General features: G+C 40.8%; 1 protein-coding gene across 2 annotated transcripts in view; it reads left to right on the top strand.

Moving 5' to 3' along the window:
• rras2 (RAS related 2) overlaps positions 1-19,534 on the top strand; it is a 40,681-nt gene extending 21,147 nt beyond the window's left edge. For both annotated transcript variants that reach the window (XM_072659986.1, XM_072659987.1), the window contains exons 2-6: positions 8,554-8,641; positions 9,734-9,836; positions 13,575-13,683; positions 17,451-17,569; positions 19,189-19,534. In XM_072659986.1, coding sequence (XP_072516087.1) covers positions 8,554-8,641; positions 9,734-9,836; positions 13,575-13,683; positions 17,451-17,569; positions 19,189-19,276 — 507 coding nt within the window. In that variant the 3' untranslated portion in view covers positions 19,277-19,534. The remainder of the gene's footprint in view (positions 1-8,553; positions 8,642-9,733; positions 9,837-13,574; positions 13,684-17,450; positions 17,570-19,188) is intronic.
• Positions 19,535-19,800: the final 266 nt, after the last annotated feature.

Here is a 19,800-nt window from a genome sequence, read left to right as displayed (position 1 = left end):
AAGAACGTGAAGATTCAGGTTTGGTTCACCCTCCCAGTGTTTAGTTATTTATTAACTACTAAACTAAACTAAAAAATAATTAGGAATGCAAAAGAAGGAAGATTGTGTGAAATTCCTGAAAGCATACAAGTGTTTTGCTTTCCTATTGGCCAAAATCTGGAAGTGTTCTTTTGTGTTTTTTAATTTAATTTAAATAGCACTTTTCTAAAACCTAAAGGGTGCTACGACGTAAACAAGACACACACTCAGATCCTTGCTGGTGTGGACAGTTCACACTCCTTCTCTTCATATCAACCTTTTCAGCCCGTGGGTGGTTCACTTTTTTCCACCACAGCATAACATAATTCTGGCCGCAGACAGTTACTCGTCATTGACCCTTCACACTTGTCTGTGGCAAAATAAACTTATTTTGACTGCAGACGAAGAAGTTCACGCTTGTCAGTTACAACAGAAGGTCATTTGTGGCACAGACAGTTCACACTGCTCCGCTGCAAAAAAAACTATATTCGGACTGCAGACAGTTCACGCTCCTCTGGCGCAAAGTACACACACAAAAAAAGAAAAAAAGTATCCTTTCATTTTTATGATGTTTACATTTTGTCTTAGTTTAGCTTAGCCCTGCCAATGTCATTCAATTGCTTGTTTATTAGCCACACAGCTGTGTGGCCTAGTATGCTGTTAACCTTTGGTTGTGACTAAATTTGCTCCTTGATTACATTTTAAGGGCACTCTTTAGGGCTGTTTTTCTGCATGGAGAAGTACAATTCAAGAAGGATTTTGAGTGTGTTGCAATCTCCCACAATGCACTTGTAATTTTGATCAGCTACAGTGCCTCTGTAATGTTTGGGATGTTTTATATTGTCCTCTGCTACACAGATTTGATTGAAGTACACATTCCAGACTTGGGTATTTGCATGCTTTTTTGTTTCACCATGCTGAAATTACACTCTTTTGCCCAGTCCCCCTCATTTCACACCACTAATGTTTGGGACATTTGGCTTTGCTGGTGTTGGTGATTGCTCAGATGTGTTCCATTATTTATTAGTGCAGGCTTTAGATGCATAGAATTGCTTCTAAACCTCCAAATACCTTTTGTAGTGTGTAGTTGCTTTTGTTTAACATGAGGACAAGAGCTATGGCAATGAAAATCCCAAAAGCTGTTATGAGAGGCACAAGGCAGTTAGAGAAATCGTTACTAAGATGAACTGTGTGGAGTATCATTTATGAAGAATAAAGCGCCCTGGTGAGCTCATTAATCGCAACATGGATTGTGGAGCTCAGTAGAGGTCTTCCTTGGCCTTTGCGATTAGTGTGCTCACCAGTAGGTTTTTCTTCTTAATGATATTCCACCTCATTGTGGTGGACTCTCATGGCTCAGGCATGTATGGCTATGGCACAGGTATACATTTATCTTAATTGGTGATGTAAGTGCTGAAGGCCTTAGCACAATGAATTCTGAGGTGTATAGAAAAATCTTATCTGCTCAAGTTCCAGTAAATGCCTCCAAACATCTTGGCCGATGCCTCATCCTACAGCAAGATAGGTGTCTTTTAAAGTACAAAAATGAATTCTTGAATGAGTTCTTGCCTGTCACCTGATTTAAATCCAATTGAGCATGTGTTACATATGCTGCAGAGAAATCGTAAGGGGTCAAGACTCCGAAACAAGCCAGATCTGCAGATGGGTGCTTTACAAACTTGAAAAAGCATCGCCAGAGAAAATACACAGCTATAAATCACAGACTTGTGATTCAAGAGATTCAAGAGATATGCAACCAAGGATTTCAACAAAGTCAAATACCCTTAAATTAAAGTCTGAAATGTGCATTTTAATCATGTCTAAACCATTACGGGATTGATTTCATTCACAGCCTTTGGCTTGTGTTGTTTTCTTCAACCTCATCTAGTCTTTCATTCATATTTCTTGTTTCTTCTTTTGTTTCTGTTTACTTTTAAAGTCATTGTGTTGATGTGTTGTCAGTAAACTCTGCACCAGTGTCTAATAGCCTCTTATCAGTCCAGTTCCTCTCAGCTGAGGGAGGGAGACAGGACTGTAATAATAATTTCTCTATATTGTCATCATGATAGTCAGGTTTTAGGCCCTCCTGATGATGCTCTTGCTATACTCAGAAAAACACATTGTGACGTAGTTTATCACAGTAACCACAACATATCGTCATATTGCCAACCCCTCAGAGAGATCTGATAAGGCTGATGTAAAGTAGGCCTCAGCTGAGCACGATGTGAACCGGTGACAACAAACTCCACCTGTGGAGCTGTGGCGCCGCATCTCTGGTGAGGAAGTGGGCGTGTGACAGTGCAAATGTGTACGGGGTTCATTGCACACCCACACGTATCCTCATTTAGCCTGCCTTGGAGCATGTGCTGCGAGCCAGGCCTATGCTGAACACAGGGCTCCCTTTATCGCTTTGTGCACAGCTGAAGGCCTCGCTATCTGTGCTACAGTAAACTTGCAGCCTGCTGTTATGCGTCCCGGTTCAAGCCGGTCCCCTCTGACCCACTTTTGTCTGCACAAACAAACCTTAACTGTGTAAAGGTACGAGCGAACCTGCCGAGTAAACGGGTGAAATGGATGGAGTGCATTGAGGGGCCGGGGCGAAACGCTTGAAGAGACGGTCGAAGTGAAAACGAGTCAAATGCAGGAGTGGTGGGAGGCTGGGTGGGATGGGAATGGCTCTCGTGTGACATCATTGCTCGCTAGAGCGCTGCGTTCTGCTGGCCTCCTGCCATGCAGCGTAGGTGGAGCTTCCTTCCTCTGGAGTGGAATGGAGTGAGAGGGTGGGAGGTGGCCTGTCTGCCCCCCAGCCAGCCGGGGTGGGCCTTTTCCTTTTCCAGAAGGCCTCGCTGCTAGCTCCGTTCTCCGCGGCAGCCGAGAGTTGCACGACCCTGCTGGCATGGAAACTCTGGCTAACGCTCTTTAATTGGTACACCCTGGCACAGAGAGCTTTTATAGGCTTCAGTAAGAACCAAGAGTCACACAAAAGAGAGAGAGAGAGAAAAAAACCCACGCCCAGTGACTTACTCAAGTGCTCAGCTGGGGAGAAAGGGGGTACTATTGCGCTGCAGTAAGACAGGCTTCGCTGCGTTTGGAACGGAGCTCCGTTTCAGAGCAAAAGGAAAACGACAGTTGAAGGCAGCGGCGTGAATAGCTGATCTATTCATAAAGGGGAGAGTTGTGGTTTGCACTCTGTGCAAGGGAGTTGTTTCTCGGAACTGCGTGTTTGTGTGTGTGTGTGTGTGTGTGTGTGTGTGTGTGTGTGTGTGTGGGAAAGCGAGAGAGTAAGGGGTTGAGAAATAGACAGACGAGTGACACTCAGTGGGGAGCTGTGTGTCAGGCAGGAATATGCCAAAAGAGAGAGAGCCCCCACTGGTGCTAGTTAATTATTAGTGCGGACTCTTTCATGTGACTGGTCAAGGACAACTTTGCGGCAGGCCTGGGTGAAACGTATTTATGCAAAGCACAGATTGTCACATTCTTCTGGTGTAAACTACTTATTTATTTATTTTTAATGATATTTTATGCATAAACATTCATGCAGCCACAATGGGTTGGGGTTGCGTACAGGTGGTCATGTCAAGCAGCCACATACTGTTTCATTTCCCTCAATTTTCAAGGCTTTTACACAGCTAGCCATAACCTGAAGTGAACCCATCCTTCATCCATGCAGAGCATCAACTTGACTGCAGACGTTCGGTATGAAGTAGATTCTCCACGTGCCTTTTAACACAGCGTCCACTTGATAGGGTGGATGTGTGTGCGCACGCATGTTAAAATGGCCTTGAGTGGAGAGCGCTGACCCCGAGAGGCGTCCAGCCCTGATCAGCTCTGACTGAAAAGTGATGTCATCGTGTTCCGGAATTCTCCTTCACACTTGCTCACCAATGCGTCACTTTCGCTCTGTCTCAGAAGTGGTGCTCTGGTGTGCTTTACTCTGCAGATGTCTTCTAAAAAACAACCTCATCATGTAAATAGCTTTTTTTCTGGGCACTAAGCCTTCATTTATAATGTCCAAATAAATACAAACAAGAGTGTTCGTTAAGTTCCAAAGCTCTCCTTGAGAAAGCCCAGTATTTACTGTTTCCATCCAACATCTAGTTTATCGAGGAAATCATGTGAGCTGCTGGTGGTAGTACTGTAGAATTCATACAGTGGCTGGAGTTCACAGAGACATCAGCAACCAAACCTGTGTTCTGTTAACCAACATACCAATAAATATTGTATATATTATAATGCTGACCTCATTAACAATTATCAGCCTGGTACTAGACAGTGCTGACATAACAGAATCGACGGTTAATGTTCTCCTCAAAACGAGTTTAGCTGTGCAGTAATGTCGCATTAGTGGTGATTTTAAAAAAGAGGTTGGCTGGCTTTACATGAAATTAGCACATGCTGGTCTTTACCCTACCAGCAGTGGCAAGTCCAAGAAGGCATAAGAGCTCACACTCTGGGTGTGTAGTCTGGCCCTCCCTCACCACCCATCACTCGGTAGGGGTGTCGTGAACAGCCACGGTATGGGGTTCCCGGTTTGGTAAATGCAATTGTATGGACTATACGGTATGCGCACTAGGTACACGTTCAAGCTGTGAGCCGTTGGGTTTGCATGAAATTGTAGGAACTGTACAGCTTTAGGAGTATTGCTATGGTAACTGTTGTCTTGTTTGCCCGCCCCTCCCGCTCTTCTCCCTCCTCTCGTTTAGAATACTGACTGTATTTCCACTCTTTCCGTGTGAAACGTCTGAAAGTCGAACATTGGGCAAAGATAATGACCCCTATCCCCGCCAATTGTACTGAACTTTTTCCAAACCTCAGTACATCTCTTTCTTGATCTAAGAGAATAGACAGTAAGTGCTCTACTCCAAACGTGTTGGTCCTGTCAAATGATGTTACGCTGAGATCAGTTTAGAAGGATGGCATTGCCAATTCATGTGTCTCTGTGGATGCGCATGATAGCCTTTAACAGGTGAGGCCTAGCTACCAGGTGGGAGCTTGTCTTGACTATCAAAAAAAGAAAATAAAAGATTAAGTAATTAATATTGAAAGTATGGTGCTGCTAATACCACAGAAATATGTTGAAGGGTATCCACCTAGTTATACGTATATAGAATACATATGGAACAAAGATTAACCCATGCCCTGACATTGTAGGAAAAACAAAGCTGTCTAGGTGTATTATAACAGTAGGTGTCTGTACATTAGCTTGTTAGCTGCAGGTGGATTCGCTCACTTTACTATCGCTAGTGAGCAGGCGAGAACTGCATATGCAGTATGCTGATGAATTATTGAACACTGGCAAGTGAACGTGACTGGGGGGTGGGGGGGGACTACACACGCCGCATACAGAAAAGCTCTGCGTGTTCACAAGCGTGTGTGTTCCAGACAGCGAGTTAAAAATGGAAAAGAAAATGAAACGTGGTGAGATTCACACCTCTGTCTGTTTGAACGCTGTGGTACCAGCAAACGTTCTGCATTGTTAATTCCGATAGGTGTCTACTAATCAGACTTTGACTCTGTCAAAAACGCCTCCCATAATCCTCCAAAATACTAGAATGGTAATGAGGAGCAGGATGAGGAGCAAGACTTTTATTTATTTATTATTATTATTATTATTATTATTATTATTATTATTATTTATTTATTTATTTTTTAATCGGCTTCCGTTGATTTAGAAGTTTAAAAGTATCAGGATTTGGGCAAAGTCCACTAACCCTCATGATCATATATCTTTGGGGTTGAGTGTGTGTGTGTGTGTGTCCCCATTTGAGCTTAGATTATACAGTTAAGTTGGTGCTATATTAACTACCCTCCCCTTGGGACAAGAGGCCTACAAAACATGTGGAAAATGTGAAAAATGCCCCCCCCCAGTGTTTATAGATTAGCAGGAAATCATGTGGCTGATGAGGATGAAGGGAGTTTGGATCGACTGGGCAAAGGACAAGTGTTTACAGGGTTCAACGGGTAAACTGCTGAAAACGAAATGAAGGGCAGAAGGCAGTCTTTGTTGCTGCTTTGCTGACACGTTCCCACTGTTTGCACCGTAAACACTACAGCTCGCCTCCATTTTTCATTCCTTCACAAGAGGCATGACTAAAATAGGCCATCTGCCGGGTCTGTGTTGTCAGTGTAAGCCTGCGGTAAGTGATTTAGAGGTCATGGAGGGTTTGGCGACACCCAAATTAAAAATGTTTTTAGGTACAGATGGCTGATTACCTGTTAACCTGTAACCTAGTTCAGGGATTTCTATGTTGCTTTCCTATTATTAAGTAATTTCATTGGCAACAAACTGTTTCAGACAGCCTTGAAGACAACTTTCCACGGATTTGTCACTGAAATTACGGCATAATTAAATGGTTGTGATGGTTGTACTTCTAAAAAGCTACATCACAGAACTTATTACTCCAAGTGGTTACAGATAAACTGCCTGCTGACTGAGATCATTTGAGAATGGTTTTGAGAAGGTTTTGGCCAAAATGTATCAAAATTCATTTATAGCAGAGAGGTACAGTGGGCAAAGTAATCGCCAGAAGAAACCAACTTCAGATTTAGGATCATCAATGTTATGTATAAAAACTTGGTAGCTTCACTGGAGGTTTTGGTCAGTAAATAAAAGTGTTTGTGTTGTAGACAGGCCTGTAATGATGACTTTTGGCTTGGAAAATATAATTTCATGTTAGTAATATAATGATAATATCATAGCATAATATTGCACATTTCTAAGGATGTTCCGATCCAGTCTGAGTCTTAACATCCATATCGACCTGATCTTTGTGTTTGTATAAATAATACAGCCACACAGTTTAGAGAAGATGTGCTGCTCATAAATACGGAAAGCCCTTTCTGTAATAAGTAGTGTTGTCGATATAAAAAAAATAAATATATATATATATATATATATATATATATATATATATATATATATATATATATATATATATATATATATATAAATATATATAATATGACATTAATCACAACAATATTGTAATATAAAGTAAAGCGCTAGCTTGTGCACCCTTTAATTTTTGGGTGGGAGAACAAAAAGTGCCTAATAAACTAGCTAGAGGAATCCGGCTTTGTCTCTTATATTATCAGAGTGTAGTTTTGAGAACTTTAACCTCGAACACCACGAAGCTTGGACATAGAAGCTTTAACAGAGAAAATGCTTCAACAGCTTTTTAAGAGATAGATGGATGAATCATTGAATCATTGAATCATGAGTCATTGGGCTGAATATCAGCGAGCTAAGAGAAGAGCAGGTGTGTGTGTGTGTGTGTGTGTGTAAGAGAATGAGAGATAGTCATGAGATTGAATCCATATTTGTGTGTGTGTGTGTGTGTGTGTGTGTGTGTGTGTGTGTGTTCCATTTTGTTTAAAAACTAAAAGGCGAGCAGTTCTCCCACTAGTAAAATAGAGCATTTTTATGATTTTGAGTGTTATAAAATTTCAGATACTATTTTAGATACTACTATTGCTTTAATGGCCTAGATAAATATAGCACTGTTTTTAATGCTAAGTACGCAAAATGGATAATATTGAGGTCAATAAAATGTATTGAGGACATGTCCATGTATCTTGTACCATAGATCAGAAGCATAATTAACATGTCGGGCCTGGTTGTAGCAGGCTGTTACTATGCTGACAGTGGACATAACAGATTGAGAGTGAGATCACGGGTCATAAGAAGGGTGAATACAATCATTTTAGTGAATTTTTGGATTACCCAGGGTCAGCGTGCAGGGTCAGCGTGCCAAGGCGCACCTGCAGCAGAGAGGGTTCAAGACCTTGCTTAAGGCCCAAAATTGGCAGCTTGGCAGACATGGGTATCAAACCCACAAGCTGTAATTAGTAACCCAGGATTCTTACTCGCCGACTAAGTACCCAACTACCTATCGGTCATTCAGGTTATTCCGTGACCGTCAGTTGTTTGTTACTCACATTATCTTCGGTGAGCAAAATGACGGATTTTCTGTGTTTACAGTTTTCCCATGACCTCAGAAGTATTCACCAGGCCTGTGTTGTTTCTGACACTGTATGTTCTAGCAATGTCTGCAAAAATAGACTGAACTACTGATCAGGTTCAGGTGTCAAGTCGGCAGCTGCTTTTACTGTTCTTAGCTATGCACCGTAATTTTGTAATGTTTATATAAAGAGAGACAGGCCTGTGTCATACAGTGTCAGAAACCACACAAGCAAGTCTATTTGAGATCATCTAACCCTTAGTGTGGTTCAACGCAACTGTGTGGTGATTTGACTGATAATTAGTGGGCTTTTATAAGCTTCCGTTATTGACATGAGCCTCCACTGCAGAACTAAAGAAACAAACATGTCCTGCCAGATTCACTGGCCTCACTTGGCAAAAGGAGAGAAGAGTGAAAACTGTGAAAACCAGTCAGCAGTTTGGACACACAGTTCTTACATTTAGTACAGAAGTGTTAGAATGAGCTGTGCCGGCAGTTTTACCTGGTAGGATTTGTGCTCAGCTGTCTGTATGAAACATTCACTGTGCTTTCTGTCTCTTCTCTTGTTCCCTAGTCGTACTTCGTCACTGACTATGACCCTACAATCGAAGACTCCTACACAAAGCAGTGTGTGATCGACGAGAGGCCTGCACGGCTGGACAGTAAGTGTATTGCTTGAGCAAAAAGTACAATATGGACCGTTTAACGAATCATTGATTAGCCAAACAGTGTATTGGATAATAACAGCTTAGCAACTGCCTATAAGTTGAAGCCACATTAACTGCCCAACCATTCTGTTACTATGCTGTTGCTGTGGTATTCCATGTGGTTTTAATGGTGCTGCTAGCTAGTTGATGTGATGTTGCTAAGTGGTTGCTAGGTTGTTGCAGTAGTATCTTAGGTGGTTGCTATGGTGTTGCTAGGTGGTTGCTAGGTGGTTGCTAAGTAAATGGTGTAGTTTTCCAGATTGTTGGTATGGTGTTGCTAAGTGCTTGCTAGGTGGTGTCTATAGTGTTGCTAAGTGCTTGCTATGGTATAGTTGCTGTGTTAAGATATAGTATCCCATGTAGTTGCTATGGTGGTTGTTATTGCTAGGTGGTTGTTATGATGTTTCTAAGGAGTTACTATGGTGTCCCAGGTGGCTGATCTAGTTTTGCTAAGTTCTTGCTATTATATCCAAGTTAGTTGCTGTGGTGTTCCTAGGTGGTTGCTAAGTGAATGGTATAGTTTTCCAGGTGGATGCTATGGTATCCCAGGTAGTTGCTATGGTGTTGCCAAGTGGACACTAGTTGGGTGCTACACTGTGGCAAGGAGATTGCTGGGGCGTTTTAGACATTTGCCATGATGTTGCTTAGCAGTAACTAGGCAAATGCTGTGGTAGCCCAGGTGGTTGCTCAGGTGTTGCCAAGCAGTTGCTGTGGTACCCCATGTTGATGGTTGGGTGCTACAAGTGTGTTATTATTATTGCTGTTACATGTGAACTATATAATGATATGGTCCTGAATATTTTTCTCTTTTTATATATATATATATATATAATATATATATAAATATATATATAATATATATATATATATAATATATATATATAAATATATATAATTTATATATATATATGTTACATGTATATATGTGTACAGAATATGGTGTTTTATTTTAGAGCTGGTGCTTATTATAGGTAGCTCACAGCAAAAGAAGTTAGAACATAGTGAGTATGTTACATTGCAGTCCTTCTGTCTGTGTGAATGTGACAGTCCTGGATACGGCTGGGCAGGAAGAGTTTGGGGCCATGAGAGAACAATACATGAGAACAGGGGAGGGCTTCCTACTCGTCTTCTCTGTCACCGACCGGGGAAGGTGAGCGACACTCCTTTCACTCTGTTTTTGCTGTTTGCCCCCCCACCCCCTTTTTTTTTCTTCTTTTTCATTCTCACTTTCGTTCTTTCTCATTCCCCTCCCCGACCCACTCCCCCTTCCTTCTCTTATTGCTTGGGTTCTTTTGACTTTCAGTTTGACTTGTTTATGTGATAGATGGTTGTCTCACCGAACAGTATCATTGACTGACCTGCACTTTCACGTCATTTCAATTGACACAGTTCTAGGTGCTTCAGTCTTTGTGTGCGTTTGATGCGTGTGTGATGCGAGACTTTGGGCATCCATATGTGTACGTGTGTGCCTGTGCCCCCTTCAGATTCTTTTTCCGCCCCATGTTTATGCTGTAAACAGTCCTTCCTTCCTCCGTTTACATTACCCCACTCTCGCCCTCTCCCAACGCACTGCCTGAGATTTGCTGGCAGACGCTGCAGGGTTCGTGCCACTGCTGCGTCCTGAAGAGTGACATTTTTTTTCAACCCCCTCTGCTCCCTTCAAACTATTTGCACTAGAATCGGACCGTACTTTCAGAAAATTGCCCTCAGATACACACATGCACGCACACTTGCGCGCACACACACTGGTCCCCATATGTTGGTGAACTCGCATTCTCATGTCAGTCAGGTTGTAGCATTATAGAAACCATGTGCCCGTTTTAAACCGCAATGCTCCCGTCTTACTGTTTGCATTAGAAACAGCGGGGACTTGGGTAAAAAAAGTACCATTAAATTCACACCTGTGCACACATGCACACCAGTCTCCATATTGTTGCTGTCATAACAAAACTGAGCATCTCGAAATGGTAACTTTCACAGGGGGGAAAAGGTTCTTAACTTTCAGTACAAGGTAAAGGGGAATTCCACTGTTTTTGCAGATTTTCTGGGTAATTCTACAGTTACAAAGTAAAAAGTCATTAAGTGCTTTCACAGCCAAATACCAGACCTCCAGGGGCTCCTAAACCTTTTCATACCAGCATCCACATATAGATGTAATATTTGTTCTGAGACTCACAAAATGTTCAGACTCTGTTGAATTTCTAATCTATCTAATTGAACATAAAATCAGCATATTATCTACAATCAACATAAATCTTCAGCAAATTCTAATGTATAGCTGTTCTCTTCTACACTTTTTACAACCGGTGATATTGCAAAGCAGTTTTACAGGAATCCAGTAATATGACAACAGATCAATAACTAACAGAAGAAAAAATGCCAAAGGCGACAGCAGCAAAGAAAAGCCTCCCTCAAAGCTGGAGGAAGAAATCTTGTGAGGAACTAAGACTAACAAGGGGGAGCCATCCTCTTCTGGTCAGAAGGCAACACCGACATGGGAGCAACCTTAAAACCCTAGCATCCATCCATCCATTTCATAACATTGAGGCCTGTACAAACGTTTGGACTCTAAGCAAAGCCAAAGGTTCAGGCTCACCAATTGTAAAAAGAGAAGGGCTAGAAGACAACCAAGCATATTTAGCTAGCAGTTTCTACAGTGTGGAATCTTGATAAATTGCAGTTCAAGGACTGGTGAAGTTCAGTTGAGATATACAAGACAACTGCCAGTGGAGTTGGCAGTATTGAAGGGAAGAATTGATTCTACAATGAATCCCCGCAAATCCTGGATGCAAATGTCAGTCTGTGAAAAGTCTTTGAAAAGTCTAAAGCTGAAAAGAGGATGGATGATGATGGATAATGATCCAAATCATCTAAATCCACTCCAGATTACCTGAAGAGAGACAGTCTGAAACTTTTGGGGTTGCACTCAGCACCCTGACCAAAATTTAATGTAGAACATTTGTGGCTAGACCTTAAACACAAGCTGTGGAGCAATATATCCCAAGAATATCTTCGAACTAGAGGCCTTCTGCAAAGAAGAGTGGGAAAATTCCAACTACAGGAACTTAGACTTTTAGCTGTTACAAAAAGTGTTAGCCAGCTGTGATTTCTGCCAAAGGAGGTGTTACTAAGTACTCACTCTGTAGGGTGTACAAATGTCTGTGTATGCCATTTTATTTATTTATTTATTTACTCATTTATTGCTATAAAAAAACAGCAGAAAGCTTTGCATTAGGATTTGCTTGAAATAATGTGTTTTATGTCTGATTAGCTAAGAAGGTTTATGACTGTTATGGTTATGGTGTTTATGACTTCTCAATTAAAAAAACAAACAAAAAAAAAAACGTAATTTGTCCAAAGTGCTCAAACCTTTATATAAGACGAACAGGCCTTCGTCGTTCTGTACACTGGCTAAACTCATGTTGCTGCCATGTGTAGTATTGTATGCCACTGCCTTTTCCATCTGTGAGCCGGCTAATTAGCTGACATTTGCAAATAAAGCACATTAAAAAAAAATAAAACTTCACAATAAAAGATATAAAAAACAAAACCCTTCTCAACTCAAAAGTCTGTGTTCAAAGATTTTCACTCATTCCTCATCATCTAATCTGCTTGATCCAGTTTAGGGTCGTGTTGGCAATAGGTTATGCACAGAAACACAGGCATCCTGGTCCTCAGGTAGTTCTTTCTGGATCAGGGTTGAACAATTTTAATGATCTCCAGGGCTAGGTCGCCGGGGGGCTCTTGGTATGATCTCTCAAGGCTCAAAGGCCTGGGGTGAAGATCCTGACAAACACAATCCCCCTGGAGCCAGCCCTGAGGGTAGTGTCCATAGGCGAGCTCCTGGTGGCCAGGCCTCCCACATTTCCGCCAGTCTCAGCCCGAACAAGTAATGTTAAAGATAACTTTGTAGACTGGATTGGGGATGCAGTGCAATGCCCATCGGGCAAAAGGCGAGGGGAAAAGGGTCCTTGGCCTTATATATATTTTTTTTGCAGGTCATTTGGAGCATTTCTATTATTCATTTATCATGACATTTTGAAACAATGTAAAAAAACCAACTGCCAAATTTAAATTGTCATAATGTGAAACAATAAAACAGCGATACCGGCTCTGAGTGGTCCAACAAACTAAGCAGTTGGAGCCAGGTGGGTAAGCTGGCTTGCTCCCTCCCCACATCACTTCAGTGTGATGCTGTTTGGCACGGGTGTCTGCTATCCGATGCTTCAGAGCTGGGTACCCGTTACTTCCCTTTGAGCGTGTTGGTTGCCCAGTGACGTTTGAAAAGAGGTGGTGGCTGGAGGCATGTTTCAGTCCTCACACTCCTCGTGTTAGGAGAGTACTAATGAGTGGGTTGGGTAATTGTCTAAAATTTAAAGAAGAAAATTGGTGGGGAAAATACAGGGTTTTTGATAGGCAGCGACAATATCCTTGTTACAGACATCAGTTATTAAATTCTCTACAATTCTGTAGTAATTTATTTTATTTATTTATTTTGGGTAACATCTGTTTCTCATAGAATCAGGCACAATCTGGCTCCCATGTGTTGATTGTGTTTTAGGAAAGTTGCAACATTATGAGAACCAAGTGACCCCTTGCTGTCTTGGTTGCTGAATAGTATTTGTGGGCTAAGAGTGAGAGAATGAGAAGGAGGGTGAGAGAGATGGACTGCAGCTGGAGAAATAGGCTTCATTCATGTGGTCACATGGCTGCATTCCTTTGGGGTTCATAGGGATGGGGAACTCCCAAACATAGCCGGAAACACATTTGCCTGCCCCTTTTGTATGTGTGTGTTTGTGTGGATGCCTCAATTGCTGTGTGTGTTATTTGTGTACTTTAGACAGAGTTATGAGTTTTATGCAATGACCACCTACCTATTTCTGTTTAGCTTTGAGGAAATCTACAAATTCCAGAGACAGATCTTGAGGGTGAAGGACCGGGATGAGTTTCCCATGATCCTCGTCGGCAACAAGGCTGACCTAGAGCAGCAGAGACAGGTAAGCCAGCGTCTGCCTCATAGAAGGATACTGTAGTGAACAGGTAACGGGTAAGAAGCTTATTGCTTACCGATTAGCACGGTGTCATAGGCTGTCTGAATCATACAACCACACTGCGTTCTTAAATAATATCCTAACAGACTTGCTAAGTAGGGGTCCTGACACTGTATGATGCGCTGCTGTCCAGTGACAAACCATGACTAACTGTTAGATAGTCATTTAGTTCAGGCTGTAAATGTCAACTGTCGGTTCAAAAACAAGAAAAAACACCCCTACAAGCATCCTGATGGAACAATAGTAATGTATGTATGTAACCAAGGAACCTTTTACAAAAAGATATTTAACAGTTCATGCAGGAGTGAATGAATATTACGGTTTTACAGTGATTCCTTCAGTAAAGTGTCCTGCACAGAGATGGCAGAATAATCAAAACATGGTTCTCATCTACTGTTTTCTTTGACATATATCACTTTCTCTAGATGTGTTGGTAGATATTCTGATGTGTTAGGCCTTCAGTGCAGCTTCTGAAGTCCTTCCTTGCCTGTATCTTGACAGTTTTGACAGTGAAATTTAAAGTATTCATACAATTGAGTTAACTTTTTTTGATAGCAAAACATAGCATTAATTTCAAACTACAAATGTCTGTATAATGCGGCTATTTACTGAAGTGAACGAAATGTCATGTAAACAGTGTTGCAAGTCTGGACTGATGTAGGAATGCTGTTTGCGCAGTGCTAATTACTGCAACCTAAACTTCCATTACATGTTAGATACATTAGTCTTGTTGGGCTGCAAAACAAAAACAAACAAACTATGGACAGTGAACATGTCTTGGCAGCTGATTGACAATACTTCACATAATGATTGTGAAAAGTCCTTTAGGTAATTAAGATATTCCTCTGCTATCAATGCCTTCAAACATTCCATTCCTTCCTGTTCGGTCCAAAATATGTGTTTTATATTCTGAAAATACACTAAAACCCAAGATGTTAGTCTCAGCAGCTGTCAGTCAAGCAGATGGCCTACCAGTATTTTCCAGCAATAACATGGTTGTTTTTTTTGTGTGCGTTTCGACCTTCTAACTTCTGCTAAGTTCACCCACCCATTTAAAGACACAGAGTCGGTTTCATAACAAAGAATCAGTTTCAAGATGGAGAGTTTGAAGAGACAGACCCGAAACATCTGAACTTGCGTACGTTAAATATCTAGAAATGTATGATGAGTTGAAGGAGAACGAACGGGATGTTTACAGTTTGTGGGACTTTGTGGTCCCCCTAAACTGTTGTTCTAGGGAGACCACAGAGTCACATCTTGGTCAATGAGCAACTTGGAAATTATGAAGGTTTGCTTTCTGCCATTCCATAAAACTCCAGTGGTGACGTCCAAAAAAATCGACCTGTCATGTACTTATATCAGTAAAATTAGCGAATAATTTCATATAATGATTATTCCTTTAACCATTTCTATGCCCCTCCATAAAGAATTCCAGGAATCACTGTAGTTCTCTTTTAAATACATATTTTGACTGATCAGTGCTACATTTAATCATTTTGTATTCAGTAATCAGTTATATTTATATATTTTACATGATTTATCCAGTTCCGCTAGCAGCTCACCTGATTTCCGTTAATGAAAGACAGATTGGGTAAAGTAGGCTTTTAATATGAACTGTAAATGCTAGACTTCAACACACACACACATCAAATCACAGAGTGTATGAACTGCCCATAAAGGCAACTTTACATGTCATATGGTTTCTCAGTTCTGCAATATATATATATATATATATATATATATATATATATATATATATATATATATATATATATATATATATATATATATATGAAGAGAAATGAAGGAGGCAGAGAGAAATTCAAGGGTCACTGGGTGCAGTCTGCAAGTCCTGAAACACTTGTTTGAGGTTATTCTGCCACCTAGAGGACTGAAATAGATGAATAGGAGTTAATTGCATTGATTGTGCTCATCTCTCCCTCGCTTGTCTTTATTGAGCGCTCTAAAAGAGAACCTTGTTTAAATTGATCTCTGTCAGTGAGCTCTCTAAATGTTTCTATGTTTAGACCCCAACAGTTGTCAGTCTTGCATCTGGAGCTATTAACCCTGGTCAGCTACAACGAGGTTGTTCCTCATCCAAACTGCGAACGAATGGTGTCGTTTATACAGCATTGTTTCATACAGAGAGCTTCATCTTAAGCCCATATGTGCTTCATATATCTATTGTACTTGTGGAGAGTAGTGAGAGGTTGTGAGCAGCACTGATTCTGGACGGTGGCCCACTATTGTTAGCTATTCTCAGTGGATAACTCCTGCTCCATGCTACTGCAACTGTGATGAGTGTCTCCAGGGGGAGCTCCCTCCAGCAGTCGGTGTGAATTATGGGACATGCTGAAAAAAGAAGTATTATCTTTTCAGTTTTATGAAGGGCAGGTCATGCAGTTCCTCACTGGATCTATTCTTCAGAAAGCAAGAAGAGCAGCAAAATACTGGTATCGCAGTTCAATTGATGCATTCTACGATTAGGGGGGCGGAAAGAATGTCTAATGCTATCAGAACTCGCAAGTAATGAATGTCTGTTACCTAAAGTGTTTAGTTCACATACTTGGCAGTTATATTTAGGAATGTTCTGGTATATTTCTTATGACATCTGCTTTAATCTACAGATTAAAATACAATCGTTCTTTGTTTTCTTAAATACAGGCATGTAATTTAGGTAAGAGATGGTTGTCTGCCTGTTAATACTACAGTAAAAACCACTTCATTAAAAATCAGACATTTTAGACAACTTTTTGGCATGTGAGTTATTTAGTAACTACTATAAATTATTCAGTAACTGGTATGAATTATTCACTACTGTTAATAATTTAAGGACTGCTAATTGTTAAGTAACTTGTACGTATTTGATAGCTAATTTAAATGATTCACAAACAGCTTATTATTTAGTATTGTTAATTATTCAGTAATTACTATAATTTATTCACTTATTGCTTATTATTTAGTAACATACATTATTTATTATTTATGAAATACTGCTTATTTAGTAACTGCTATAAATTATTGCTACTGCTAGTATTTGTTCATTATTAGTTATTAATTATTTAAGACCTGCTAATTACTCAGTAATGTTTATATATAATTTATGATATTATTATGTTACTGCTACTAGTATTCTGTAACTATTCTAATTAAATATCTGCACCCTATTCAGTAACTATTGTAAATGATCAAGAACTGCAGATGTTTTCTGTAACTATTAGAAACTATTCAGTAGCTACTATGAAACAAAAACATATGTATGTTCTTTGAGGGTGAGGAATATTAGCCCATATGCAGGCTTTGGGATTTAAAGGGTTAAAATGGGTTTGTGCAAAATAGTTTTAACAGAGATTAGGTTATGGTTATATGGTTATAGATTGCCCAGTAATTGGTCACTGGTGCTCAAAGCACAGTAAAAAATAATGATGGTTAGCGGACTCATTTGCATATTGCAAACATCTGTAATAACAGTGTCTTATTGCAAAGGTTGGGGTTACCCATGATCAGTAATAACAAATGGTTCCAATTGCTCTTGTTCATTACCAACACACACAGACACACACAGACACACACAGACACACACAGACACACACAGACACACACAGACACACACACACACACAGACACACACACAGACACACCAGCAGCATTATCAGTGGATCAGTAACACTAGTTACTATTAATGGCTGCATGTTCCTGTGTCTCTTTCTCAGGTGAATCAGGATGAGGGTCAGCAGCTGGCTCGGCAGCTCAAAGTCACGTACATGGAGGCCTCGGCCAAGATCCGCATGAATGTAGACCAGGCTTTCCACGAACTTGTCCGAGTTATTAGGTGAGCGAACACCTTTTCGATCAAGCTGTTCTTTAACATTGACAGAAGGTGGCAGCAAACCCAGAGTCATTCAGCTGCAGGTTTCCTGACCTACTTCACAGCCAACTCAGTTTCACGCTCATCTTCCTTAACCCCACTCACTGACTGGAGGGGTTTATGGACATGTTTTTAATGAGGTGATGGTAAGAACCTGTGCCGTAGGGGAGAACTGATATGGGTCCATCTTTGGTGGTTGAGGGGAGCTGCTTTTTTTATTTGGGACGAAATTGTTAATCTGTCCATGACTTGTATGTTCATATTAGGGGGCAGCTGATATGTCACATGGTCAAATATTAAGCAGACTATTAATAGTCTTGCCTAAGCAGTGCTTTACTGATATGACTATCATGTATAGTATGAACGTGACCCTATTGGCACTATGCCTAATGCCAGGCGTGGGCTAGAGGGGTTTAAAACCCCCACCAGCATTTAAGCTGTGGAGCAGTAAAACTGTGTTCCTTAAAATGATGGTGCTAGGTTGTGGATGAGTCGGGGTGGTGATCATTCAACATGCTGACCTCACTAAATGCAAGCTCTTGTCACTAAATGCAGTCAGATCCTCACAGCAATCCTTTAAAATTTAGTAGTAGAGACAGTTACCCCCATTTAAGCTCTCCAATGGAGAATATATTTATTAGATGTTATTGAGTAATGCATGCTTGGGAGTGTAGTGCGACAACATTGACTGACAGAAACAGGAACCCTACCCTAACTAGGCAAGCCTTTTTTAAGCCTCCAAATGGTTCTTGAATGGTCATGGTTCCATATGGAACCATTGCCTTTACTACAGAACCTTTAAGGAACCGGTTTTTAAAGTGCAAAATAATCTTAAAACCGAACCTTTGAATTACACATACAGAACTCACTGTAGTTTGCTTGGACTGTGGCTGCATGTCTGGTTGTTCGAAACAGTATCATATATTTTAACACAATAACAACTAATGCCTTATGACAAGCAAACATCTGGTGGTTCCTAATTCATACCCTAGTTCAGTGTGTTTTAACATGTGAGCTGCACCCCCCAGTGGGCTGTGGTGGTAATGCTAGGGGGCTAAAAAATATATCACCCTAATCAGCCATAACATTAATACCACATCCTTGTTTAAAAAATGTAATATATAATCATACATTGCATGTATTGTATTGAGGGATGTGTTGGAGGATGGAGACTGTAGCAGCGTAAACGTGTCTCTGTTATTGACCCTCTGCAATCGTCTATCACAGATAAATACATACCAACGGAGGAGTTGGTTATTTTTGATGCTTATTATGTCATGTGACCAGTACCAGTAATGTGTTTGTGTCTTAACCATTCAGGGCCCAGTGTATTCAAAAGCTTTCTAGTGTTGAGATCATCTTACCTGCTCGGGAGAGTTAATTGTTGTGCTATCTTGACCATTTAGGAATCATCTTTGTGCTGAGAAGCTTTCAGGAAACCCAGCCCAGGTTGGGCTAGGTTTTAATCCTGTGGGCCTCTCAGGAGTTTTGCTACTCCCCCTTCCCTGCTGTTATTTGCTTAACCAGTATTTGGGTCATCATGAGCATCAGTAACATCTATACCCAACTCTGCCTCTGTGCAGGAAGTTCCAGGAGCAGGAGTGCCCGCCTTCGCCAGAGCCCACCCGCAAAGAAAAGGACAAGAGCGGCTGCCACTGCGTCATCGTCTGATTGGCCACTCACCGCTGCCACTCACCCAGCTGCTGTCACCAGTCCCCTGCCCCTTCACCCTGCCTTGTGACATCACATCCCACGTGGATGAATCGCTGCCTTTCTACACGTGCATGTCTTCAAAAAAAAAAAAAAAAGAAAGAAAGAAAGAAAAAAAAAAAAAACAGCAGTCCCTTTCATAGCCTTATCAGGGGCCTCCTTGGCCTCTGGGACTTCACTACTAGAAGAACCAAACTGAAAAAAAAGAACATGATTGAACTCACCATTCTACCTTCAGATAGTGTACTGACATCATGACCTTAATCGCAGATAGAGTATGGTAATCGTGTCCCAACACTAAACATCGCTTCTTGAAGGTGCGCTAAAATATTCGTCTTCTTTTTCTTTTGTATTTTGAAGGATTTTATTTCGTTGCCTTATAGTGACATTATTTTATGGTGAAGTGACTAAAAAACAAAAAAATTAAACCATCATGGGAATGTTAATGAAGGCTTTTAGCCACCTTTGATTTTTTATTTTTTTTT

The sequence above is a fragment of the Salminus brasiliensis genome, chromosome 17 (genome assembly GCF_030463535.1).
Source record: "Salminus brasiliensis chromosome 17, fSalBra1.hap2, whole genome shotgun sequence".
Classification (NCBI taxonomy): Eukaryota; Metazoa; Chordata; class Actinopteri; order Characiformes; family Bryconidae; genus Salminus; species Salminus brasiliensis.
Note: the sequence above shows the minus strand (reverse complement) of the source record. Positions and strands in the feature narration are given on the sequence as shown.